The sequence below is a fragment of the Abramis brama genome (genome assembly GCF_963993115.1).
Source record: "Abramis brama genome assembly, chromosome: 11".
NCBI classification, from domain to species: Eukaryota; Metazoa; Chordata; class Actinopteri; order Cypriniformes; family Leuciscidae; genus Abramis; species Abramis brama.
Window position 1 is genome coordinate 8,555,627 of NC_139973.1, and position 27,824 is coordinate 8,583,450.

Below are 27,824 nucleotides of genomic sequence, written 5' to 3' on the forward strand. Positions count from 1 at the left end.
ATATGTATATATATATATATGTATATTTATATATAGTACTGTATATCTTTTTCTCACTTATTTAATTAAACATACAGTAATATTGATAACAAGTCACCGTTTTTTTTTTATACTGTAACAAGGAGTCAGCGGAGTGAGAATCCATCTGCAGCTTTATTTTGGTCAGAGTCAAACAATACCGGGTCGAGACACAGCAGGGGCAATGGAGAAGGCAATACAGAATCGTAAACAGGGACAGGCTTTGGTTGAGACAGGCAGAAAACATACATATTTCAAAAGGACAGGCAAGAGGTCTGGGCAGGCGGCTGACAATCACAATCCAATTGACAGGCAATGATTGAGGCGGGCAGCAGAGAATCAAACACAGAATAACAGTCCACAGTAGAATCTCTCAGAATTGACAACCTTAGCAAATCAAGACTTCGCAATGGTGGTGTGTGTGAGATGAACTGCAGGTGCGTGCACAATCAGCCCCAGGTCTGAGGGCCTATGGGAATTGTAGTCCGAATTGCAACAGTCAATATTCTGGTGAGAGCTCCCTCTGGTGATCCGGAGGAAGCAGAGAGGAAGCCTCACATGTAACAAATACATTTTAAAATGCAATTTATTCCTATGATAGCTAAACTGAATGTTCAGCAGCCATTACTCCAGTCTTCAGTATCACATGCTCCTTCAGAAATCATTAATTATTCCTCAGAAATCAAACATTATTATCAGTGCTGAAAACAGTTGTGCTGCTGCTTACGAATAATGTGACAAAATCCGAAACAAGTCATCCTCAGAGCTTGGTTTCAATAAAAGCTGTTTTTTGAGTTTCAGGATGTTTTTATAGTACAATGACCTCTTACATGTCAAAATATTTAGTTTGTATTTAGTTATAATTTTATTTCTCAATTCAGGACCCTTTTAATTTCTTTCAAAAAGCGAAAATCTTACTGAACCCAAACATGTGAACAGTAGGTTATATATAATATATTTTTTCTTTATCCAGTCCTTTTATACATCCATTTATGGTTGATCTCCACAAAGGCAGGTAGGCTGTGGCCCAATACCCGTGTTTGTCAAAGATGATTATGGGGTGGGATGGAGGCTTGTCTGTATCTTATTATAAACTGCTGCCTCTTCCTGCCTCTCTGGATGCAATGGATTACAAATGGACCACAGAGGCCACTTATTTTTGTTCATTGTTGGCAGTATTTATAACAGAAGTAGCATTTGATTAATGAGAGTGCAGATGCTATTGTGTGGAGAAATAAAGACTTAATCATTTTCTTTTCATCTTGTATTCATGAAACCAAAACACAGAACAATTATAACCTGTACATGCATCAAATAACGTATAGTAATGGTGTGTAATTTCAGAAATGAAACGCACAACTTTTTTCTGTTGATATTTCCACAACAGCAGCTGACACAGGAGTGTATTTTCCTGTAGTGTGGGGTTTCAGCATGTTTGCAGAATTCTCTGGCTGTCTCACAAATATGGCTGCAGGGTGTATCCCTGTATAATGTTAATGAACACAGAGAATATAATGGCTGCAAGTGTTTTGAATTTATTTAGATAAAATTCTTACAAATGGAGCTGCAAAAGATGTGTAAATAATGGCATTTACTGTAGTTCTGGATATGTTCAACTTTCTCAAATGAAAGCAGCCGTCAAAGCATCCACAATATAATCAAACAATATTGCCGTTTTGCATCAGTTACATTTTTTATACATCTATTATAGCACTATATTTTATAATACAAGCACTATACTCTTTTGTAATATATTATAATGCTTTGATCCCTGTTTTGTCTTTGTGGTTAAAGACTTATCGCAACAATCACCAGATTTGGATATTGAATGGATCATTGAGATACATTTATGCATCCAATCCTTTGAGTTTCCTTAAAGGGATAGTTCACCCAAAAATGAAATTCTGTCATAATTTACTCACCCTAATGTTGTTTCAAACCTGTATTAATGTCCTTCTTCTGCGGAACGCAAAAAGAAGATATTTTGAATAAAATGGGTAACCAAAATTTGATGGGCCCCATTGACTTCCATAGTATGGAAAAAAAGTCAGTGGGGCCCATCAGCTGTTTGGTTACCCATATTCTTCAAAATATCTTCTTTTGTGTTCAGCAGAAGAAAGAAAGTCTTACAGGTTTGGAACAACTTGAAGGTGAGTAAATGATGACTATCCCTAACTATCCCTATAGATGTATGAATAATACAAAATAAGAAACTTTGTAATAAAAAATAAAGTTCGACATTGGGTTCTAAAAAAAAATGTTTTTTACTTCCTCTGTCTCAGTCTCATCAGCAGAAGCAGAAGACACAAAGTTTATTGGTCCAAGCTGGAAAACGGAACCAGAGGACCTGATACTGCCCATCCATTCCCCTGAGCAGGAGGCTGTTTTAACCTGCGAGGCATCTGGAGTCCCTTCCCCTCAGTACAGGTAGGAATGCTAGCAGTTTATGCATCCTTTCATTGCTATTACAAACCATTTAAGCAGTTGGTTTTGGCAAATTGGCAGCTTACTCCCATAAGGATCAACTTGAAAAGGATTGGCACTGATTGCTATTGATTTCCAGGTGAGAGGCAATTTATCTGTCCTTCGGGTTTGCCATTGCATAAATCCAGTAAACTACTGTATTCCTAGCAGCCTATATCCCAGTGGTATTGACTGTGACCCATTTTCATTTGCTTTCCAGAGTTTCACCAGTGTCAACAATTTTAAATGTGCATCAACTAGCTTCGCTAAAGACTGATCCAAAAAAATTACAAAATGGCAATTTAGCCTACTTCCGAAGATATGTTCAACAATCCATTACTCTGTGTACACATCTCAGCAAGAGCTTTAGGGATTAGCATTCCAAATTTATCTTTCTGAGAGGGGTATGCATGCTACTGTAAGGACGGAAATTGGCTTTGAAATTGGGAGGGATCTAAATGACTAATTTGTGCTAGAGATTCTAAGATACTGTCCTGCATATTCCCTGGTGAGGCATCTGCTCTGAAAATAGCAGTGTGCTCTAGCTCTGTGGTATATTGTGTTTCGTAGCTTGGGTCAGCATCATGTAAATGCTCAGGCAAGCACTAGGGAGGGAAATAATAACCTTGTGAGTGACATTCGATTTAAACGCTTACATTTCCTTTTAGTGCATCTTTGTGGAAAACACCAATTTAACAGAACATTACGAGAGTATCAATGTTCAAAAAGAAGAAGAGCACACTGACAGTTTAAGTCATGATGCTACATTTACTTTTGAACAAACAATACAGCTAGAGTCTCCAAGGTCGAATAAGTTTGACTTTCAACCCAGATCCTGTTTTTTTTTATTTTTTTTTATGCAGATATGTAACCATAAATAAACTCTGGTGCAAAGGAAATGAAGAGGCTTATGCATATATTCAACAACATGCAAAATAGTCATTTCCAGCTTTGTCACACTGAAATACACTGCACTCCCTTAATTCTTTAATTCCTTTCTCACAGATATTAGGTATATTTGGTTTTGGATTGTCATAAAAATCATTTTCCTGAACCAGCTGAGTGTGTGATTGCTTTTAAACATTTTGTACATATAACTGTTTCATTTTTGTACAGTAAAAGAGAGGAAACTGTCTAGCAACCATGAAGCAGCTAAAAGTAGTGGTAATATAGTACTTCTAACTACATTTGTCAGTAGCATGACAGTAGTTCAGTTGTCAAATGAGTAATAATGTTGAATGACCAAACAGCCCTTTCTGATGGAAAATTTGATTTATTCGAAAATTCGAAGTATTGGAAAGTTGGAATGAATTAGTTCGTACAGTTCTTGTAAATGAAAAAAAAAAAAAAAAATCACAGATTTTCTGTGCACAATTTTAATTCTTTAATTCTTCATTTAATTAATTATTTAAGATTTTTTAATAAAAATTTAAATGTATTTTCTTAATAAATCCTCAATATAATTATTTATAATTTTGTACATTGCTATCTTTTCAACTGTCTCTTTTTAGTTGCATCTGTTCAAGTTTCACATTTCAAAAAAATCTGTACATAGAGTAAATGTATCTGTTCAAGTTTAACATGTCACCCTAATTGACATTTTTTAGTGCCATGTTTTGAATATCATAAATTGTCATTTGATAGTTATATATTTTTAGTAGTTTGTGTTACTATACTTCAACTACTGTACTTATAATGAAAATGTACTCTATTAATAATTTGGTAAGCTACAGTTTCAAAGAAGTTTCCCCAACATGTATCAGCTGTGTATTGTCTTGCTTTCTGGGAACATTTTCTCTTTCTGTGTCTGATAAAACCTACACCATTCATTCAATGAGCTTTACAACAATACACCCAGACACTGATGAGATTGAAGACTGAAGATAATTTCTTGACCTTAAAAAATAAATTTGCTGAGTTCTCTCTCACATTAAATTCTTCAAGGCTTGTCTTATAACATCCAATCTGGTCAAGAGGCACCCGAAAAGTTTGGTCCTCCCCAGCAGTCATTTCAAGCGTGTTAGCAACAGAACAGTTGAGCCAGCTAATGTTGTCTGAAGGTTGTCCAATTCTGCTTCAAAACAGTAAGAGGAAGAAGAGTCTCCAATGAGAATACTACTTTCTTTGTCAAAGGAAATAGTCAGTGTTCCAACAGAGACTGGTGGTATTTCAGTGTCTGCAGGGGCCGGTGTGAACTTTGAGAACACAACGCGCCAGGCTATTTTGCATCTCAGTTTCAGATTCCATAGAAAAGTAACTCAGAGCTGAGTCAGAGAAGTGCACTTTGCTGGCTTCGGCTCTTATCTCAAGAAAGCTTTTTAAAGCAAATTGAGTTTCTGTAGTCTTTTGCACTTATAGGATTATATAAAAACCAAGAAATTATATACCTTTTTTTTTTTAAGAATTCCTTTATGCTCACCATGGTTGCATTTATTTGATCAAAAATACAGTAAACAATTAAGTAATAATGTAAAATATTATTACAATTTTAAAAAACTTCAAAAATAAAAATAAATCCAGTGATGGCAAAGCTGAATTTTCAGCATCATTACTCCAGTCTTCAGTAGCTAAGTTTCCATCCACTTGTCAATCGAATTATCTGAAGTTCGGTAAAAAAAACTCATGCGAATAAAGCTGGTGAAAGTGTGTTTCCATCCAACGGCTTTAAAGCGAATAAAAACCTGTGCGTAATGACGTCACATGCTGTTTTGCGATCAAATTGGTATATCGAATTGATTTGAGACATTTTAAGGTGTTTCCATTCATTTTCGCACTGAATCGCACAACATTCAAGCAAACATTTGCGAACAAAGTTTTGCTAGACAAAATGGATTTATACAAATAACGTTTCCATCAGCGTTTATCGCATAAGCCGTATATCGATCAAGATAAAATCCGATGAGACCGAACGTATTTCATTTGAGTCGATATTCATGAAATTCAATCGAATTTTACTGTTTCCATAAGGCATTTTTCATTCGATATCACTTAATTCGGATAAAAACGTGTGGATGTGTATATTAGTGTATGTTAATTAAGTTAAATCTAGTTCCGACTGCACCCTTGACTAGACCACAACTGACTTTGCTTCTAATGAAAATGTATGTTGTCCTGAAGGCCAAAAAGCCTTCCTCCTAAATATCACAGTTGTAGAATCGCAGTAATAACAATTAAATAGATATCCTCCTCCTCCTAATAGACATTTCTGTGAAAATAGCCCGGCTACTGTTACTAAGGTTTAACCATGATAAGTTGTTGTAAGGGTGGTGATGTGTAGTTTGAAAAGCCTTAATTTCTGTTGGTGTTTCTCCACTTTTTGCCAATGCTGTTTGCTAAGGCTGTCTAGCTGTTTAAGGTGTTTAGCAGAGTTGTTTGACTTCCCCTGTAATGCTTTAAAGATAAAAAGTTTATTTTCCTGTGATGTGTTTCTAAAGCGATAATATTTTAGCATATCTACAGAACATGCTGCTGTGCTTTATGCGACCCTTGCATGCAACAAGGCTTCATTCACCCCACTTAGATAATTGGTCCGCGCTGTGAAGAACATTTAGCGCTTATCATATAAAAGCACAGAGTAAAAGCATGCCAACATTTAGCCGAAAATGTACAATGCAGTAAAAACCCTGACCTTTGTATCTCTCTAGTATTCTGTGGTTTGTTCTTTTTGGTCCAGCAAAAGTGAAGTTGCATTAATGTGGTAGCGTGGGTCCACAGGGAGGGATAAAGCACGCTGTGAGGCAAATTGAGGCCATAGGACAGCCATGACTCCATGACACAATCCTTTGTGTGCTCTTGTGGTCGACAAGCACTCATACAGCAAGAATGTACATGTAAGTTTTACATTAGTTTGAACTACTTGCATTCAGGCTATTCCTTGGGAATCAAACCCATGACCTTGGCGTTGTTAGTGATTAAAAGTTCTGTCTTTAATCCTCCCTTTGGTGCTGTTTTAAATCCTTTGAAAAAGCCAAGAATGTGTTTTCCCAACCTACACTTAACCTGACAGGTTTTTCAGCCTGCCTAGGATGCTTTTGAGATTGTAAGGATATGAAACCTGGTCCATGGAGCAGGCAGTCATCAGAGACGAGAATGTGAAGGAGAGCTGGTTAAAATGCAGAGATTACACTGAGCAAGTCAGAGGTGCTCCTGTGTCGGCCCTCATTAGCTCGGCTCTACCGTGATCTTTGTTGAATGCTGGTTGCTTTCCCGGTTGTAAGAAGAAGTGTGGAGCATTCTTTTGGAAAGATAATTGGAGCTGACTGTTTTTATTTTTTGCACTTTTCACTTCCATTTTTCATGATACTTTTTTCTAATGACCAGGGGCCTCATTTATAACCGTTGCGTACGCACAAAACCGGCCCTGAAAAAGGCGTACGCCACTTCCGACGCATAAGTTGTGATTTATAAAAACAAACTTGACTGGAAAATTTGCGCACCTACACGCAAACATTTTGGAGATGGAGCAGTTTGGTGACACCGATGGTGAGCTGGAGTTAATGGCTTTTTGGTCACTTTTAGACAGAAAATGTAAAGAAAATTATACATATACAGTAAGATAATACAAATATAATTTCACTCACCAAGCCTATCACATGAAGCAAACATCCATCCCTTCTTAAATGTCCGCGCTAGCAAGCGTGTATAGCATAGCCTATATATCTAACTGCAGATGAAGGAAAACCGTAAATCTTCATTATGAGTCCTAATCATAAATACAGTGTATGTTCACAATAACAGTTTAAATAAATAAAATAATGTTTAAACTATGTTTTACATCTGATATAAACATTTAAATTAAATACGCCATTCTCATTAATGGAGTTAACACTTAACTTACATGAAATCATTACTGAGAAGTTACAAAAAATATAATAAATATAAATATTTGTAGTAGATGCAATGCTTTCGAACACTTTTCATGTGGCATGCTGTGTTTTAATGTTTTAACTACAGAGAGAATTGCTTATCATGTTAATAGCAGATTGTCTGAGAAAATATTTTCGTGCAAACAATGCACAATAAGGCCTATCTGTTTCCATTAAAAATATAAAGCTATTAAAAATACTATTTGACCAGTGGAAAAGAATGAGAAAAACTTTCTCTGAAATGTATTTTATATTATTTGATTTGTTTATTCAAAAACAAGGCAAGGATAGGCTACTAAATTATTTTTAGCAATGTAATGTGACAGCACATCCATATCTCATATTTTCCTAATGTCTTGTACCGTTAAACATGGTATCACATGGATGAATATGCATATGCAAATGCTATGCAGATGAGGATATGCATAGCAAGACCTGGCGTTGTAAGCTCCATATATGGTTATTTCGGGGAGGAGAGTCATGTGCGCACAATCTTCCACTGACTGATGATTTATAAAGGGAATTTAGCGCAGGTTCTGGTGTACGCACGGTTTTATAAGTCTTAATATTTATTACCGTATGCCATTTTTGGCTTTCGGGTGTACGTACGCCTTTAGTAAGGATCCTACGCACAGTTTTTTAAATGAGACCCCAGGTGTAGACTTTGTCTCTGGGCAGTTTGTTAATGTAGTCTGAAATAACAGAGATTATAATGATAATTATGATGAGGTGACGTTAATAGTGACAGTAATAATAGCTGTGAGGATCATAACGACAGTGATGCTGATGGAGGCTTGGACAGTCTGCTGTGCGGGGGCAGCATAATTGTCCATTAAACTTCTCAGAGAACTTTTTTATACTCATTATCTGAAAATACTTTGGCTCCCTGTCACTACTAAGCCTTTTTGATTCTTGTTAAGGGGCTCCTTGGAGACTAGATTGTTTGTAATTCTTTGTCTAGCCTTTAAAAACGATCATTCATGCACCAATTACCATCAGGCTGAATTCTGTTACTTTAACCTACCACTTTTAGATGGTCAGATTAAACAAAAAAAACAAAAAAAACAACAAGGTATTGCACCCTTAAAGTCTATTTTCTAAATGCATGTTATTGATTTTATTGTAACTTTTTATTATAACTATTCATCCATGCATTTTTTTTTACCTTAATCTTCATTGAGAAATGTATTTTTTCTGGTAATGTACAGTATGTTGGACTTGCATTTTGTCTTCATAAACCCCACCCCTTTATTATAAATACATATCTGCCTTTATCCAATCAACAACCATTGGATTGAAGTCTCGCCCTACATTTTTTTTTCTTTTTGATAAACCATTTCACTCGGATATACAGTACAGAAGAAAAGATCAGACTCTACTTGCATTGCATTGCGACTTTAAATATACTATTTTTTACTAGTAATCCCCCCCCAATAGAAAATATATAGTTAATAAAATTTGTTGCAAAAAACTAGAAAAAACTTTTGAAAAAACTAGATTTATATGAACACTTGCATAAGACAAAGAGAAAGGGGTATGAAAGAAAGGTTGGAAGAGGTCTGTGGATGTTCTGGTTTGATTAAAGTTGCCTAAATTGTTTGAGAACCAAAGAAATAGATGACAACATTATTTTGTGCAGGCGAATATGTACCAACACAGATGATATTATATTCTTTCAGGATAATAGACCGGTTATTTCATTCATTTTATATACACAAGACCCCACCGTATGTTAGATGTAGGAGCTTTGTTGATTTATCACGCTATTGAAAGTGTAATGGAAAACTAGATTAGTTTGATGTTGTAATATAATATTTGACTACTTTGTGAGAACACAAATGTTGTCTGTATTTACAGCAAGCAGCCTCGAAGTAATCAACTGTGTAACCCTGCAGGCCGAATGTCACAGTAAATGATATCAAATACAGTGGCTGGCTATGATATTAGACTCACAAATGATGACTAAAGGAGTCAGATTAACTCGACTGCCACACTGAGATCAATAAATAATGCAGTAGAAATGGGCTTTGAAGAGCTGCAGTAGATCTACGCTTTGTTGCCTGTCAGATCTGGGAGAAACCACGTTGTCCACCCCACTCATTTTTTTTTTTCTTCACACACCTTTTCCCCCATTGTTTCTGTCAATTCTAAGGTCTTCTGCCAAGTTTTGACTGTCTCAAACAACAAATGCCTGATTTAGCACAACAATTTTTAAGGTCAGTTCTGAATTCTAGATATTGAATAACTTGAAAAGGTAAAAATTTATTCAAATTTATTCAAGTTGGTATACATTTTATGATTGCGCTCATTGATTATGTTGGTTTTCTGATGGAAAATGTTCCTCTTTGTAATATGATTTTCCTACTGTTTAAGTAGAAAAAAATATAAACCCACAAATTACAGCCTTCTTGGATGTACAGTGGCCCAGAAAGTAGGAATGTTCATTGCATTAGATAACAAATTATTAAACCAAATGGCACTTATTTTAAAGAAAGACAGCTCAAGCACACTTTTTAAGCATATTATCTTACAAAAAGAAGTTGAACATAAATGAACATAAAATCAAAATGAACATAAAATGTATTTGTACATTTTTGTTTCCTGAATGTTATATGTCCATAGTCCATCATGTCTACTAAAATTGAGGGTGAACTAACTTTATACTTCCTTTAATAGTTGGGATCAGATGTTCATACATTTTATATAAAATGAAAAAAAAAAAATAATTTAGCAACCAGCAATGATTACAGTGCATTCCGAATTTTCTTAAGATATCACATTATTTTTTGTCAAGCAGTCCGATTTGCTAATTTGCTCTTTTTCTTCACACTCCATGTTGAAAAGTTTGTATATTACACATGCAAGTGTAGCTACATAACTGAAAAATAATGAACCTTTCATAGTTGAGTGTGAAAGCTTTATTTTTTATTTAGAAAGTAAAACCAACTCACAACTACACATTGCACATCTTCAGGGTCAATAAATAATTAGGCATTTCTGATTCTTGTGCTGTTTTGCTTGCTTTCATCAGTTGTTAGTCAGGCTGTACTGCAGAAGAACAAAGAAGGAAAACAAATGTCAGCAATGAGCTTTGTTTTATGCTGAATCTGGCTGTATAATGAAGCTGGCTTCATCAGATCGATGCATGTGATGAATATTGGTTAGTTAGCTTCTCTGGAGACCACACTCCTGATTGTGTTTGCGTCTCTCCAGATGGTCTCTAAACGGAACGTTCATTGATCTTCATGGTGACGAGAGGCGTCGCCTGTCTGGAGGTAACCTGATCATTACTGGCCTGGATCGAGACCAAGACAGTGGTGTCTACCAATGCACTGCCTCCAACGCCCGGGGAACTATTCTCAGCAAGAGAGCCACACTACAATTTGCATGTGAGTAATGTAAATGCATACATTTTTAAAGATGTCAGTTTATGTATTCAACAATGCATTTTTCCAAAGCCACAATACATACATACATACACATACATAGACTACCATTCAAAAGATTGGGGTCAGTTTTTTTTTTTTTTTTTTTTTTTTTTTTAAGAATTGAAACTTTTATATTGACCAAAAGTGAATAAATGCTGATAAATATATTCATCAAGGAATCCTGAGAAAAATGCATCACAGTTTCCAGAAAAAATTTAAGCACCACAACTGTTTTCAAATGTTTCTTCATGATTTCTGAAGGATCATGTGACTGAAGACTGGAGTATGCTGAAAATTCAGCTTTGCCATCAAAGGAACATATTAAAATACTTCACATTAGTACTGTTTTTACTGTATTTTTGATCAAATAAATTGGTTTTAGTGACTTTCAAAAACTTTTCAAACCCAAACCTTTGAATAGTAGTTTATACACTTAATAATCCTTAATAATAAGGATTATTAGGAACACCTGTTCAATTTCTCATTAATGCAATTATCTAATCAACCAATCACATGGCAGTTGCTTCAATGCATTTAGGGGTGTGGTCCTGGTCAAGACAATCTCCTGAACTCCAAACTGAATGTCAGAATGGGAAAGAAAGGTGATTTAAGCAATTTTGAGCGTGGCAAGGTTGTTGGTGCCAGATGGGCCGGTCTGAGTATTTCACAATCTGCTCAGTTACTGGGATTTTCACGCACAACCATTTCTAGGGTTTACAAAGAATGGTGTGAAAAGGGAAAAACATCCAGTATGCCGCAGTCCTGTGGGCGAAAATGCCTTGTTGATGCTAGAGGTCAGAGGAGAATGGGCCGACTGATTCAAGCTGATAGAAGAGCAACTTTGACTGAAATAACCACTCGTTACAACCGAGGTATGCAGCAAAGCATTTGTGAAGCCACAACACGCACAACCTTGAGGCGGATGGGCTACAACAGCAGAAGACCCCACCGGGTACCACTCATCTCCACTACAAATAGGAAAAAGAGGCTACAATTTGCACAAGCTCACCAAAATTGGACAGTTGAAGACTGGAAAAATGTTGCCTGGTCTGATGAGTCTCGATTTCTGTTGAGACATTCAGATGGTAGAGTCAGAATTTGGCGTAAACAGAATGAGAACATGGATCCATCATGCCTTGTTACCACTGTGCAGGCTGGTGGTGGTGGTGTAATGGTGTGGGGGATGTTTTCTTGGCACACTTTAGGCCCCTTAGTGCCAATTGGGCATCGTTTAAATGCCACGGCCTACCTGAGCATTGTTTCTGACCATGTCCATCCCTTTATGACCACCATGTACCCATCCTCTGATGGCTACTTCCAGCAGGATAATGCACCATGTCACAAAGCTCGAATCATTTCAAATTGGTTTCTTGAACATGACAATGAATTCACTGTACTAAAATGGCCCCCACAGTCACCAGATCTCAACCCAATAGAGCATCTTTGGGATGTGGTGGAACGGGAGCTTCGTGCCCTGGATGTGCATCCCACAAATCTCCATCAACTGCAAGATGCTATCCTATCAATATGGGCCAACATTTCTAAAGAATGCTTTCAGCACCTTGTTGAATCAATGCCACGTAGAATTAAGGCAGTTCTGAAGGCGAAAGGGGGTCAAACACAGTATTAGTATGGTGTTCCTAATAATCCTTTAGGTGAGTGTAGACCCTTTCACACAGCAATCCCAGTAATTACCATAAAATGACCAGAATGACTTTTCCGGAAAATATACAACCGTGCTGTTCACACAACCGTTTTTTTTTTTACCAGAAAGATACCATTCATGCCAACTGTACTTTACCAGTAATTTACCAGTAAAGACTGTATGTGTGAAAGGGGCTTATGTGTGTATATACATTAGCTCAACCAATGCCATTGAGTTTGGGGCGGGATTCAAAATTTGTCCAATCAATGGCATCTGGGAGGAGCGCTTGGATGTATATAAGCGACATTGTAAAAGCAACAGCTTTGGTATTTGGTATTCACATGGCATTACTTAAGAAAGAGCAATCAAACGAGCTGTCAAATGTGACAATTTCACAGGGTGAAGCACCATTTCATCGACTTCAAACTCCATCACTCATTCTCATTACTCACCAGCTTCAACAGCATCTTTGTATGCTACGAATTGACTCACAATATTAATACCCGTACTGTCTGCTCCTCAAAGTAAACTGCCAAGTATGAGAAAGCCATCTATCCACCTGGCCTCTGTGCCTTTGATTTAAAATGCTGTCCTTGTGCATGCTTAAAGAAATCAGATGCTCAAATCATCTTTTCTCAAAGACGGGATTGTTTGAGAAGAGAACACACCTGGCCACGGACTTCTTTTGTCTGTCGCGAAGACTCCTCACTCTCTTGCCGTCTACCTATTGATCCACACAGAGCATCATACGTCCCCCCTAGGAGACAGATTATCATCTTTATGGGTGGGATAATGAATCTCACTTTAGGGGATTGGTTAACAGGACTTGCTTGACATTTATTTCCTATATTGATCATTGGTTAGTCAAAGGGGAATTATGATTTTAATAAGATGATAATGCCGCTGGCTTTGATAATATGTCATTGTGGCATTTCTTATCTTTCAGACAGCTGTTGAAAACTGCATCCCATTGCGTTTGCAAGCCAGTGTGAAATATATGCTGTAAAATTTGTCATTGGGAGATTTATTCCATGGTGGCTTTCTATTGGCTGTGTATTGGGGTAATCCTCTCCTGGGGCGAGTTTGAAATGAGTACTTTTCTCAAGGGTGCAATAGCAGCAGAGCAGATTTGTGACCTGACAAACCATGGCCCACGCAAGCGCTCTAGAATTCAAAGCCTAGTTGTGACAACTGCGATTAGTCGGATCATTAACCAGTAGACTATCATATACATTGTGATGGGGTGATCATATGCATGTTTAATTTGTGTTTTTGTATATTATCACCCCTCAATACCCCAGCATCCACCCAGAAAACCTAGCAATGCACTAGCCACTCCACTTAGCAATCACATAATAATGATTAGAACGGCAACCACAATGCCATAGCAACTATGGTTATTATTGGTTTAATCTATTTCAATTTAATTCATTTTTAATTTGTTTTACAATTTGCCATTTCAATTTATTTTTCGTTAGTTTCCAATTTATCATTGTTTGTTTAGTTTTCTCATAACATACATTGTACATCATGAGTCTGAAAACGGTTAGATCGAAGATTCAGTCTCTCTAAACTCCTCCTTTCCACGACTCTACTCTGCTCTGATTGGTCAGACGGCCCAGTCTGTTGTGATTGGCCTACCGTTTGCAGTTCATGTTGGAAACAAAACGTCCATTGCCATATGTAAATTTCAGCTCCGGAAGCTTCCCCAGGGCTTGATGACACAGTTGTACTAATGACGGCGTCGATTTTTCTGTATCAATTCCAGCACGAGTACTTAACCTTTTGAAGTGCATGCAAAGTGGATTTGCAGCACTGAAAACAGCATGTTCTCGACATGTCGACAACACGAACCAAACTCTTCCAGGCCTTTAGCTACAACTACAGTGTTTGAGGGCTGGTCAGAGTAGACATCTTTCGTGGGCAGCCAATTAAGACCATAGGCTGGCATTATGCAAATTTGTTACATTGTTACAACCGGAATTACTGATGACTCATTTCCGCATTTAATTCCTTTTAGGAGATAATAACTTTATTTGCCGTGAACTTTGATCTTTAAAACTTTGCAGACTTTGTACATTCAATACAACAGCTATATTACACACTGCATGAAAGGTAATATTCGAAAAAGCATAATAGGGGCAATTTAACAGGATCTTGAAGTTGAATTTTCTGCAATCTCATTAGAAAGTATCAATAAAAGTTCTCAGAATGAATCCATTAACGCTCACATCTTGACCCTCACATATGAATGTTTTCCATTTATGAAGTAACGGCATTCACTGTGAAGATGTCTGACTTACCACCCAGTCTACAGCCTTCACATGAGTCCAGGCTTATAGATTTTAACACAAGAGACCATTAATCAGCATCTGTGGCTCTGCCGCTCAGGCTCTAAAGCCATTCATCCTGTTACTATGAGCCGAGCAAGTCCTGCTCTTTCCACTTCCACCACGGCTCCGTACTGTGTGGGACTTCTTTTCAGTCAGGACTCGGCAGGGAATCTCTCATTAATCTTTCCCACTGTTTTCCACCACCTCTCCCTAATCCTGATGTTTTCTTCTGCTTGTTTTGTTTTTCTACTCTGTAATTTGTCTTATCAGTCACATTGACTCTATATTCTTTGTGTTGGGGAGCCGGGCTCTTGGCTTGTTTGCTTAAGGGTGTGGAATTGGCACAGCAGGCCACAGTTACAGAAGGCCTTCTCTGTCACGATACAAGGACGAGGTTTTTATCATGCCAGGTATACGAGCAGGCTGCCAACTTCCTCTCCTCCTGTTAATTTGCGAGGATGAATCGTGTGGACGTGTATTGACAGGGAAGCTGCTTGCTCAGTGGGTGAGATTTAGATATCTCTGGTAATAATGCTGGTAGGTGGAGGCAATGTTAGCATTCCTTTTTTCATACAGCCTCATATTGTTTCACTAGACTGCATTGTCAGACACCCACTGTATGCTTTGGACTTTTGATTCCGTTTCCTTCTTTTTACTTTCTCAGATGTGAGCGCTCCTAAACGATTGCAGTTAACATTGCTTTTTCATTCCTTCCTTTTTTTACATTTTTCTGTTACAGATCTGGAAAACTTCAAAACGCAGACAAGGAGTGCTGTCAATGTCAGGAAAGGCCAAGGGGTTGTTTTGTTGTGTGGCACACCTTCGCATTCTGGAGGTAAGTCTGTATATCTCGCCATTTAAAGCAATTTGAACAATTTGTCATATAGTGAATAATTAATTGGTTAGTCAAGCAAAAGATCTGTTTTCATAATCTTTAATCAAAATGCTCTTCCTTTTGCAATCAGATTGCTTTCCCTTTGATGCCACTTTTAGCATTATATACTATAATAATATTTATTCATATTTTCAATTACTTCATAGTTTTGTTTTTTAAGTTTTGATTTTATGTACAATTTTAGTAATTTTGTTATCAGTTTCTGATATTTTTTAATTACTTTGTAGCTTTGTCAAGGCAACTATATTTTATTTAATTTAATTTCAGCTTCATTTCAATCACTGAAAAAACACGGGTTCATTTCAAAACACTGGGTTGCACAAGTTGTTAAATAATGTTAAACAATAGCCAAATAGATATTTAGCCAATTTTTTTGTGAATTTTTTCATTCAGTCTGGCTAACACTCTGGTATGGGACAAACACTTCTCACCATTTTCTTGTATAATATCCTGCTTTGCTTGAAAATGTCAAATTATGGTAGTAAAATGGGTTTCAAATGGTTTCAAATATTCACTTTTGACTTCAAAAAAGTAGTCAGAATCTGTGAAGTGCTGGATACATACATGTACTTGCTCTTAAAACCATAAAATGCTTCCTTTGATCCCATTGCACAACATGAAACCATTTTTTTCCTTGTTTCATCATATGAAACTTGCATAGAGCTTTTTTAGATGAACTGTTGGTGATAAATTGTAAAAAAACAAACAAACAAAAAAAAAAACACCAGCAACAACAACAAAACAATTGTTCATGTTGCCTCCATTGAAACTACTATTTGAGAAGTATAATAAAGAACACTCTAATGTTGTTTCCAGGGGCGGATCTACCGAGGGTGGCATAAGAAAAAGCATTGCCACCCCATCTGCTACCTCTGATTTATCCCAGTATAAAATATAAATGTAAACAGTGTTTTCTGTACTCCATCTTTAGCAGCTGCACTTTAATGTGATGACATAAAAAAAGATGTACTCTGTAAAAATGGCATGAAAACACGGCTGCTCCACGGCTGCTCACGATGTGTGTAGTCAACTTCATTGACTCTTATGAACGGGTTATTTTTGTGAGTCAAAAACACACAGCACAACCAGTGTAGCTCAATTCACGAACAAATTTACTGTTTTTCCATTTGTTCGTGAATCCAATCCCGTTCGCGTAGTCTGGTATTGCGGTATTATTTTGCGCAACGCTTCTCGCTATATTTTGACTTTGTTGTTACTGTTGAGTTGTTACTAGTTGAAAGTCTCAGAAGTCTCATATCTGCTTTGATATTTTTGCCGGTCTTTTTTTCTAGCGAATTTAAATGTTTTTGTAGCTCTTAAACTTGATGCACTAAAACTTGATTTGTATGTCATCCAAGTAGCCTACATAATATTAGTAAACTCTTCTTTATGTAGTAATGACAGACCTATACTCTAACAAGCTTTTTTTTTAGGGGTCCAAACACTGAAAGTGAATTGGACCCCAAATGAATTTATATTGCTAACTGCAAATTCTAATCTATTAGAGCCATTTCAACTGAAAGATGAACAGGATAAGGAATCTTTTAAGCCACATTTTCTATATTTTTTCATCCCTTTGAATGGAAATAAATGCATTGATCTAGTTCATTTGTATAAATATTGCGTACTGGCAGTAAAGTTTTATATAATTAGTGTACATAGAAATATGTGAAATGGTTATAGATCATTAAATATTTAACTTTTATTGACAGACATGATTAAATATCTGTCCATTTAAAATGAAGAGACCACTTTATTTGTCTTTTTCAAGATAATATTATACATTTTCTATAAAGACACTTATTTTCAATTGTGGAATAATAAAGCAAACACTTAAACTGCAAGCATAAGGTTAGACTACACATATTATAGAAATAAATTAAATTAAATGGTGCTTAAGTGAGTCTTAAAAAATGCTTCAAGATTTTGAGCTACAAATGATATGAATTTGTTCTGTGACATCCTATGACATGTGATTAATCTCATTTTAAATGTTGATACACATACACCACATCTATTAAGATGACAGTAAACATTTTTATACTGGGTTTGGGTTTCTTTTTCTTTCTTTTTTTTTTTTTTGATTTCTTTTGAAATTCAGTTGCCCCTTTAGACACCAGTATATATATATATGATGTATGCTATATATGCTGTTGCCTAACTTTCTGTGAAGATTCGAGATGGACTTTTCCAACTTGAATCAAACCACATCATAAGATAAATTTCAATGGGATCATTAATCATTTACATGGGACATTGGAGCTTGCACCCCGATGATTGCCGCCCGCGGCTGAATTTTGTTTTTAATTATAGTATAGATGTAGCATATGATATAGATTGAGTATCGATGATTGAATGCTTGCTTGCTTTCGTGTTTCTCCCCCCACTCTCTCACAGTCCTCATGTCACCCCCCATAAATAATTTTCTAGATCCACCCCTGGTTGTTTCACAGGCTGGAACCAGGAGTGGCGGAAATGCATGTTCGCATGGTAATTGTGCTTCTCTTAGGCATATATGTGCCTATCCTTAGACAAGACTGAGGTTGTAATTCAACCAGCTGTAATTGGACAGAAGTCATTAGACCCCAAGTGCAAACAAGAACCAGGCAGTGAGAAACATCAATATCAATTAGAGGTCGTGACTATTACTGCGACAAATGAGATGTCAGAAATTAGAAGATGTGAATTTGTTTGATAGGTTGGCAATTATAGTTTGCTGAGATAAATCTGTAATTAACCATTTGTTTAATTAGAGAACCCAGAAGAGGAGCATTTCATATGAGAATACTCTAATGTTTGGCTTTAATGTCACAAGCGATTAAAAATGTAGGCTAACTATGACTAAAAAGCCAGAAATAAATATTTCAAAAGCTCGAGAAGGCCGGAAATTTATTCAAAATGCTTTGTTGTGAAGCAGACCCGTTTCTGAACCACTGATGGTCATTTTACTTGGAGTAAGCATGCTGGTTAGCATTAGACCTTCTAAAGAAACTCATTTACTATGGATCGCAGATCCTGCCATCGTTTGTTTGGCTTCAATTTGTTTTCTCATTTGGATCACTTTCTTTTCAATCAGACCTGAATCTGGAGGCAAATGAAAATAAAGACCTGAAATTGAAATCTCACCCCAATTAATAGGAAATATGTTTGTTTTTTAGACAAATGCTTTTTTTTAAGTAGGTAATCAATTGTTTTTCACTGAAGAATGCAAACAAGAATGCTAAGCTTTGCAAATTTCAAACTGATTCTATTATAAAAGTTTTTGCTGTGCATAAGTTGAAGAATTACAATATTGATTTTTATCTGTTTAGATTTAGGCTGCATATTGAACTCAAAAGACAAATGGGTTATTATTACCAACCTGTTTTATTGTGGAAGCTATATTGTTTTACACTAGTAATATTTAAAACATCTAAGCTATTTTCCCTAAGAGCAATGTTGAAGATTTTTATTGTTGTAAAACTGCATGTGATCAAACATTTTAAAAGCAAGTTTTCTCTGCTCCACATTTGCAGTTTCCTGCTAGATCAAAATGTCTTATCAAAGTACCCATGATTGGTTATTATTACCAACCTGTTTTGTCATAGTGAAGGAAGCTATATTATTCTACACTAGTAATATTTAAATCACTTTTTCCCAGGGCAACTGTTTTATCTGTTGAAAATATAGTGTGTTATCAAACCATTTTCTCTGCTCTACATCTGCTAAATCAAATGGCACAGTATCAATCTGTCAGGTTCTGCAAGAGAGAGGACCCAGACGCAGAACGAACGTGAAGGGAAGTTTTATTAACAATACTGTAGACAGGGCACAACAAGGAGAGTGAGGTGTGACAGTTCAAACAGTAGGGCAGGGCAGATGACACTACGACAGGCAGGAAGAATGATCACTGAAACCAGAACTGGGGTGACGAAGAGCTTGAAGACTGCAGAGGAAGAGGCAGCACCAGGTGGGATGATGGTGTGGAGCACAAACAGGAACGCAAGGAACCAGAGGCTTGATGATCTCTTCAATGTGAAAGGTGTTACAGTCTAGCTGTCAGACAGTGGGGGTCAATGGCCAGTAAATCTCAGGATGCAAGGCAGGGCAGGAACAAACACAAGACTCACAATGAACAAGAAAAGACAAGATAAACAGACAAGGCACAAGAGTATAATTAAATAGGCAAATAAAGAAAAACTAAAACAGAACAAAGACTAGAGAGGAAAAAGAAAAGATCTAGGAATAAAACAAATGGAACTTGCAATCAAAAAATAAATAAAACAAAAGAACAAACTTATAGGGAACTAGAAACTGTAGAAGATAACCTAGAGAAGAAATAAAACTAAAAGAGAAAAGACAAAACCTAACTAGAACAAGACTTGAAGGAAAAAGCAAAAGGATACACTACTGCTAGAAACGATCAAATACTCGACTAGAACAGGAACTATGTTTAACCATACAAAGGCAAGCAAACAAGACTACACCACAAAGCACACAAAATGAACCAGCAAAGACATGAAGGAAAGAGGCACATTATAAAGGGACCAGAGCACATGAGGATCAGGTGAGCACAATTAGTGAAACGAGGACATGGACTAAGCAGGGGGGCGTGGTAACGGGAAACAAGGAGGCAGGACAAGAGGAGCATGGCAACAAAGACACAGCCATGTGCTCAGACACAAGACAAACAAGGAAACATTAAACAGTGACAAAACAGACAAGACTGTCAGGGCGGGACCCTGACACAATCCACATACACTACTGTTCAAATGCTCAAGATCAGTACGTTTTTTTCTTAAAGAAACTGATCATTATGACCGCCGCTAGCGTAGCTAGCGAAAGCGGTCATGTAGGGATTGTCAAAGTTTTTTTTTTTTTTTTTTTTCGTCATCTACTGAATTTTTCGTTAAAGTCCCACTCCGATCATATTTTGAGCTATTTTTAAACATTCTCAGTGGTCTTTAAATGATGATTATGCCGTTTTTAGCCAAAATCACAAAACCTGTGCCGTTTTCTGGGACTTTGCTTCAGCAGAGCGGCAGTAGCTCATTAGCAATTCGCCTCTGCGTTGTGGGCGGAGCCGTTGGCACGGAGACGACCCTCCCCCTCGTTCACGCCGCCGCCGACTTGAGCTTCCGAGAAAACGGAGGAGAAGCTGATCATCGCCGTTGCTGGGTTTCCTATCATTATCGGATTAATTGCAGTTTAACCATCAGAGTGAAAGTTTATCACTTGCATGTGTTTTTAAGTCCTGCCAGTTTAACAGGGCGCGCTTGACAGGGCATATAAGAACGCAGAGAGATAGCAGAGAGAGAGAGATCCCCGCGTCCTTGACAGGGCGGCCAGAGCTTCTTTGCCGCTCAAGTCGGCGGCGGTGTGAACGTACAGTTAGCATTGCAACCCGCTACCGCACATAGGTGTTGATCCGCCATCGTCTTCTCTACTCCTCAGAACCTGAGCCGCGCGGGCGGGGGCGGAGGGGAGTATGAGCTTGTGGCACCGCCCAGTGGAGTTACTACGTCACAACTCCAGTCTATTTTAGCCGGCATTTTAGCGTCTGCTACTGATTCACAGCCATTTGAATGCAGAAATACTCAGAAATACAACTTTGAGCTTATTTTTCTCAAGATATGTCCTCTAACATCAGAAAAATGCCACAAGAACATGTTAACACCTAGAAAAACATGATTTTCATCGGAGTGGGTCTTTAACGATACCAGGGACACCGAAATACCGGGGAACATGAAATTTGGTGGGCATGTAGCCCCACTAGACTTTTACGGAAAAATTTCGTTTGGTCCCCGGGGGCCACTCCCCCCCCCGCGCTGGGCCCCCCCAAACCCAAAAAATGCAGTTTTTCCTAAATAACTACCTGAACCGTGGCACCGAGGATGAAGACATTTTTATGGTATGTTGGTCTTAAGGGCCCACATCAACCTAGCCCATAATCACTCATTTGTGATTTGCGCCCCTCCCATAAAAAATGAAAATGCAATATTATTCTGCTTTAATCGCCCCTATCTTCAGTTGAGATGTTCAGAACTGCACCATATTTCATGTGTATGATTAACTTGACATCCTCTGGGGGTATGCTAAGTTTCGTAGAATTTCATCCATGGGGGGGTATAAAATAAATTCATTTATGTGCACATTTAGTGACTGTACACTCATCGGCCTGTAGATGGTGGTGTTGAGCGAAGGGTTGCTGGTTTAGGATGATACTGTCACACACACACATGCAGGAATACAAACAAACGCAAGCATGCACACACACTGACATCCACATGCACAGACACACACCCATACACACACATACAAATCCACATGCACAGACACACAAACACACACACGCACACACATGTACGCACGCATACATACACGCACAGACACACACACACAGACACAGACACACACATACACAAACACACACACATACACACACACACAGACAGACATGCACATACTACTACTTTTTTTAGGTATATACATAAACACGCAATACAGCCAAATTGCTCCACGTCATTTATTTTTGTGGAAAGCCAGTGCAGGCCTGAGCGGCGGTCATATTTTGTACCGCCATGCGGTACATCTAGTTTATTCAACAATGTTTAAATTGATCAAAAGTGGCAGTAAAAGCAATGTAAGATTTTTATTTCAAATAATTTTTTAGAACCTTTGGGGGTGGAAAAACTATCATGGTTTCCACAGACAACTGTTGGAACTGTTAGAACTGTTTTCTACATTGATAATAATGATAATAATAATTTCTTGATCATCAAATCAGCATATTGGAATGATTTGTGAAGGATCGTGATCACGTGACATTGAAGACTGGAGTAATGATACTGAAAATTCAGCTTGACCATCACAGCCGTAAATTGCATTTTAAAATATATTCGCTTTGAAAACAGTTATTTAAAATTTAAACTGTATATTTGATCAAATAAATTCAGCCTTCTTTCCAAAAGCATTCTTACTTACCCCAAACTTTGGAATGTAGCATTCGATTTAGCTAGAGTAGTTAAGATTTTGTGTCTCTTTTTGTTGCTGAATATATTTCTTATGAATTACATGTATTGGCATTCATATTTTGAATGAATTGTAGAGCATTCAGAGCATTTATCTCTTGACTTTGACCTTGTCCATCATTATTTTAAAGCTGTAGGTCATTTTCTCCAGCATTTTTATTACGCATCACTTCCTTACATTGCCAGAATAGAGCATCAATACAGCTCTTATATCTCAATACCGAGGACATGTCATGTACTTTTCCAGTGGTGGGCACTTTCATTGTAGTTCTGAACAGCAGGTTTGTTAGTGTTTTCAGTAACAATTCTCTCTTTTCGATTGTTCGACGATCAGCGCATTTGACAAAGAGCTCTGATTCCTGGGCCAACCTGATCATAAAGAATTGCTTTTAACTTCACGACATCCAGCCAGCCAGCCAGCGTGTTTCCCTGTCTTTTGATAGGCGGCGCGGTCTCTGGGGACACTTTTTGAGTGGCAGCCATCCTGTACACCTTTCCAACAGTTGCATCATGTGCACGAGCCTCTCTTTCCCATTCCCTTCCCCCTCTTAGTCTCCTGTAGATGACACGCTAATGCACTGTGGCAGGGCCTTCGGTCTTCTCTGGTTCAGCCTTTTTCAGCAAGAGCCAGCCATGCATGAATGACGCCAGCAGAGAAGCCTTCGTCCCCAGCCACGGTGAAGCCGGACAGTGCATGTGTCATAAGAGTGCCAGTGAGGCGCTTTAATCTAGTTTGTTTCGCTCCCTTTCCTGCCGCCTCACAAAGGAAGAGTCACTCTGTTGACTGAACCTCACCTGCCCTAAGGAGGTCAGCCCGAGGCAAAGCGAGTGGTGTAATACAGACACGCTGTACGCTTTCTAGCCGAGATTATAGTTTACCAAACAAAGTGACTCTACACCTTTCTGAAAATATAAATGTCTGTGTCAGAATATAACTCTCTGTTTCTGACATCTTTCTAGACCTCACATTCACCTGGGTCTTCAACGAGTACCCTCACTTCGTCCTGCAAGACAGCCGGCGCTTTGTGTCCCAGGAGACGGGGAATCTCTACATAGCTAAAGTGGAACCATCTGACGTAGGGAATTACACCTGCGTGGTTAATAACACTATTACCAAGGAGAGGGTCTTCAGTTCGCCGACACCTTTAGTGCTGAGAAACGATGGTAAGAGGGTTGTCTGTCAAATACTGTACAGTTTATGCACCATATAGGAGCATACACTGTAAAAAAGATTATTGTAATTTTAAAGATAAAAGACTGTACAAATGATACTCGAAAAGCCGGAGGAAACCGGAGGAGGCTTTCCTCCTGTTGGGAGGAAAGCGCGCAGCACATATTAACATATTCATCTTAATGGCGGCTCTCAGCAGCTTGGGCAGCATCAGGATGTTCATTAACAGTATACCGCTGCTCATATATGTGACCCTGGATCACAAAACCAGTCACATGTCACACGGGTATATTTGTGGCAATAGCCAACAATACATTGTATGGGTCAAAATGATCTATTTTTCTTTTATGCCAAAAATCATTAGAATATTAAGTAAAGATCATGTTCCATGAAGATATTTTGTAAATTTTCTGCCGTTAATGTATAAAACATTTATTTTTGTGAGTGGATGCAGCACAATCGCGAACATAAATGGACAACTTTAAAGGCGATTTTCTCAATGTTTAGATTTTTTTGCATCCTCAGATTCCAGATTTTCAAATAGTTGTATCTCAGTTAAATACATCAGCTTTCAGATGATGTATGAATCTCAATTTCAAACAATTGACCCATGTGACTGGTTTTGTGGTCCAGGGTTTTGTGGTCCAGGCAAAAAACGAAGACATATTCCCTATGTATCGGGGGCTTAAGCAACTTTACTTTATGTTGTGAAAAACTGTAATAGATATAATGGGACATTTCATGCAATTTTACAGTAAAATACAGTTAAATTTACAGTTTTTGTGAAAAAACTGTGAAAAAGAGTGAAAAAGAGCAAGTCATCTTATAATTTTACAGTAAAAAAATCGTAAATAGTCCCAGAATTCTCAGTGTGACAGCTCACGTTTTTCACGTTTCTTCTTAGTTTCAGTTATGTACATTAAAACACAGGTGGTAAAGAGAAAGCTTCAAGACAAGTAGCTTTTCGACAAGCTGAGGTAAATACTAATATATAGAAAGTTCACACACTCTAAAGTCATACACTCTAAAACAAACCACCATCATGGTAACACACTAAAATAATGTGATAAACATTAATTTAACAGCATGAGATGTAACATAAAACCTTAAGGTGGTTGTCAGTATTTCATTAAGCTAAAAAAAATATTTTAGTATTTGGTATATCAACATTATTGCAGTTTTAACGTATATTTGTTTAGTCTGTAAAACTTAAAATGTTGCTACCATATTTTTTAATGGTAATTTTCTGGCAAACACAGATTTCACAGATATTTTTCAGTTGGGTCAAAAGAGCATGTGGCATTGTCTGAAAGATCTTCATTCGTAAATGTCAGAGATGTATTCATGCCGCTGTCTTGAAAGCTAAACTGCCTCTTTTAAGAACACTAACCTGCACTCTTGACAATGTCTCAAAGGAGGCCACATTTCCATTTGAGATGGATCCTGTTTTTATTATGTGTGTTCCATAAATCTTTAATAACGTGGCTCTGTATTTTTGGCACAATCTTCTCGGTTCCCCAGCTCATTGACAGGTCTTTGTGTTTTGCCATTTGTTGTTGTTTTGCTTGTATTCTGGAGTACAAAGCTTGTATATTGTAAATCATGAATGACAAAGCCGTTTGCATCCGTGGTGTATTGTCTGCCCATGGCAGGAGCGATGGGAGAGTACGAGCCCAAAATAGAGCTTCATTTCCCAGACACCATTCCAGCTGCTAAAGGATCCACACTGAAGCTAGAATGCTTCGCCCTGGGAAAGTAAGTCCGACATGCACACACCTGGGTCTGTCTGCGTCCTCTCTTTACAAACTGTTGCCCGAGTTCACACCCTTGCTTGGCTCTGTTTCATTTTATCCTGCGTTATAAAATACACCAAATTTGTGATCAGCACTTCAGGTTCTTTCTTAATGCGATTTGCAATCTGTCACGGAAGCTTTTTACAGACGCCTTTTCACTATAATGGCTTGCTTTGCAGAGAGCAATGACCTGCAAGATTTCCTCCTTAAATAGTGTGGAAATAGAGCTGCAAGCTTCTTTTCAAAAGAAGAGCAGAAGGGTTGTCTTTTAGAAAGGGGGAAATGCAGGTTTTCAAAAAGCGGGAGATGGTGGCTTTTCAAACTATACAAGGAGTGCGTCACCCTAGATTCAATTCTGAATAAGATCCATTCACGCTCAGATATTCTTAATGGGGTATATATTTGAAGAAATAAGGGGGAAATGGATTTTCTTTTGCCAAACATTATGGTATGTCAGTTCCTCAGTCAACGTTCCTGTAGATAGTTCTAGCAACTCCGCTATCATTGGATTCCTGAAATACATGAACTGATCAAATTGAATGAAATTTAAATCAATTTGGATAAAAGCATCAACCAAATGCATATATGTACACTACTACTTTAAAAAGTTTGGGTTCTGTAAGATCTGTTAACATTTTTTGAAAGAAGTCTCTAGAAACCATAATATTGTGCATTTTTATTACCATTTAAATTCATTGCTTTCTATTTTAATATATTTTAAAATGTAGTTTATTCCTGTGATGGCAAAGCTGAAAATTCCTTCAGAAATCATTCTAATATGCTGATTTGGTGCTTAAGAGATTTTGTGCTGCTTAATAATTTTTTGGATTATTTGATGATATTTTCAAAATAACAGAATTTATTCTAAACAGAAATATTTTATAACAATACACAAGTCTTTACTGTTACTTTTGATCAATTGAATGCATCCTTGCTGAATAAAAGTATACATTTAAAAAAAGAAATAATAATCTTACTGACCCTGAACTTATAAATTGATAATAATTATTAACAATAATTAAAAATGATCAATGCATAGTTAGAATTAATTGTATGACACTTTAGATAAAAGCATCTGCTAAATGGATTTCCACTCACCAAACATTACATTTAACCATAATTCATGAACTAGACCATGTAATTCCACAAATGGAATTGTGTGAATGAAAAAAAGTTCCTTTAGCTGGTAGAAAATGAAGCTTGCAATGCCAAGGTCGTAAATTTGATTCCTACAGAATACATTAATGATTAAAAACCTTGAATGCTTTGAATAAAAGTGTTTTCCAAATGCATAAATGTAAATGCATAATGTACTCATAATAAAATGCGTATCTTGGATGCAATGTATATTGCTTTGGACAAAAGCGCTTGTCAAACATTTCTACCGTAGCAATGCCAAGGTCATGAATTTGTTTTCCAGGCAATTAACATACTAATTAAAAAAGTATATTTGCTGTAGGTGAATGTATCTTTCATATGAATTTGTCTAACTGGTGGCTTTGCTTTGGTTTCACAGTCCAGTTCCTAAGATCAGCTGGAGAAGAACCAGTGACGTTTCATTCCCAAACAAGGTCAAACTGAAAAATTTGAACGCCATTCTGGAGATTCCGAGTTTTCAACAAGAGGACACAGGGACGTATGAGTGCATAGCGGAAAACAGTCGTGGAAAGAATGCTGCAAGGGGTCGCGTGTCTTTCCATGGTGAGTTGTTCTAACACTAACCCTCGATTTCTAGGTTATTTTCTTATATGTATTTGTCATTTAATACCTCTTTCTCTTTCCATCTTATATCATAAACACCCTTGTCAACATCATTTTCCCTAAATTTATTGTTATACACTTTTTTGTGTATTTTTTCTACCTTTGTAGAAAAAACAAAGGTATTCAGGTATTCTCTTCTACCTGCTTCTGTTGAGAGATCAACTTTGTCTCATTAAGATTTACAGTAATTTGAAAAAATATGTCTTTTGCCATATGGCAGTTCTGTCCTGCCTTGAAACTGGAGTAATAAATCAGTAGACAGTGGCATCAGTTATACTGCAGATATGTATTCATTTGGAGGTGTTTTATAGAAATATAATTATATTTTTTCAGTAAGAACATTTATGTTTCATCTTTTGAGAAAAATGAACACAGGATAAATTATTATGGTCGACTTAATTTGAGTTTTTAGGCGATCCAACTGCCTCCATATAAATGTATT

The 27,824-nt window shown here is 37.2% G+C and overlaps 1 protein-coding gene across 1 annotated transcript in view; it reads left to right on the top strand.

Annotated features, from left to right (window-relative positions):
• Positions 1-27,824, top strand: part of cntn3b (contactin 3b) — a 67,675-nt gene that overhangs the window by 13,160 nt on the left and 26,691 nt on the right. Inside the window, exons 3-8 of the mRNA XM_084129139.1 lie at positions 2,301-2,445; positions 10,560-10,735; positions 15,492-15,587; positions 23,618-23,821; positions 25,481-25,583; positions 27,138-27,322. Of these exons, the coding sequence (XP_083985265.1) occupies positions 2,301-2,445; positions 10,560-10,735; positions 15,492-15,587; positions 23,618-23,821; positions 25,481-25,583; positions 27,138-27,322 (909 nt within the window). The remainder of the gene's footprint in view (positions 1-2,300; positions 2,446-10,559; positions 10,736-15,491; positions 15,588-23,617; positions 23,822-25,480; positions 25,584-27,137; positions 27,323-27,824) is intronic.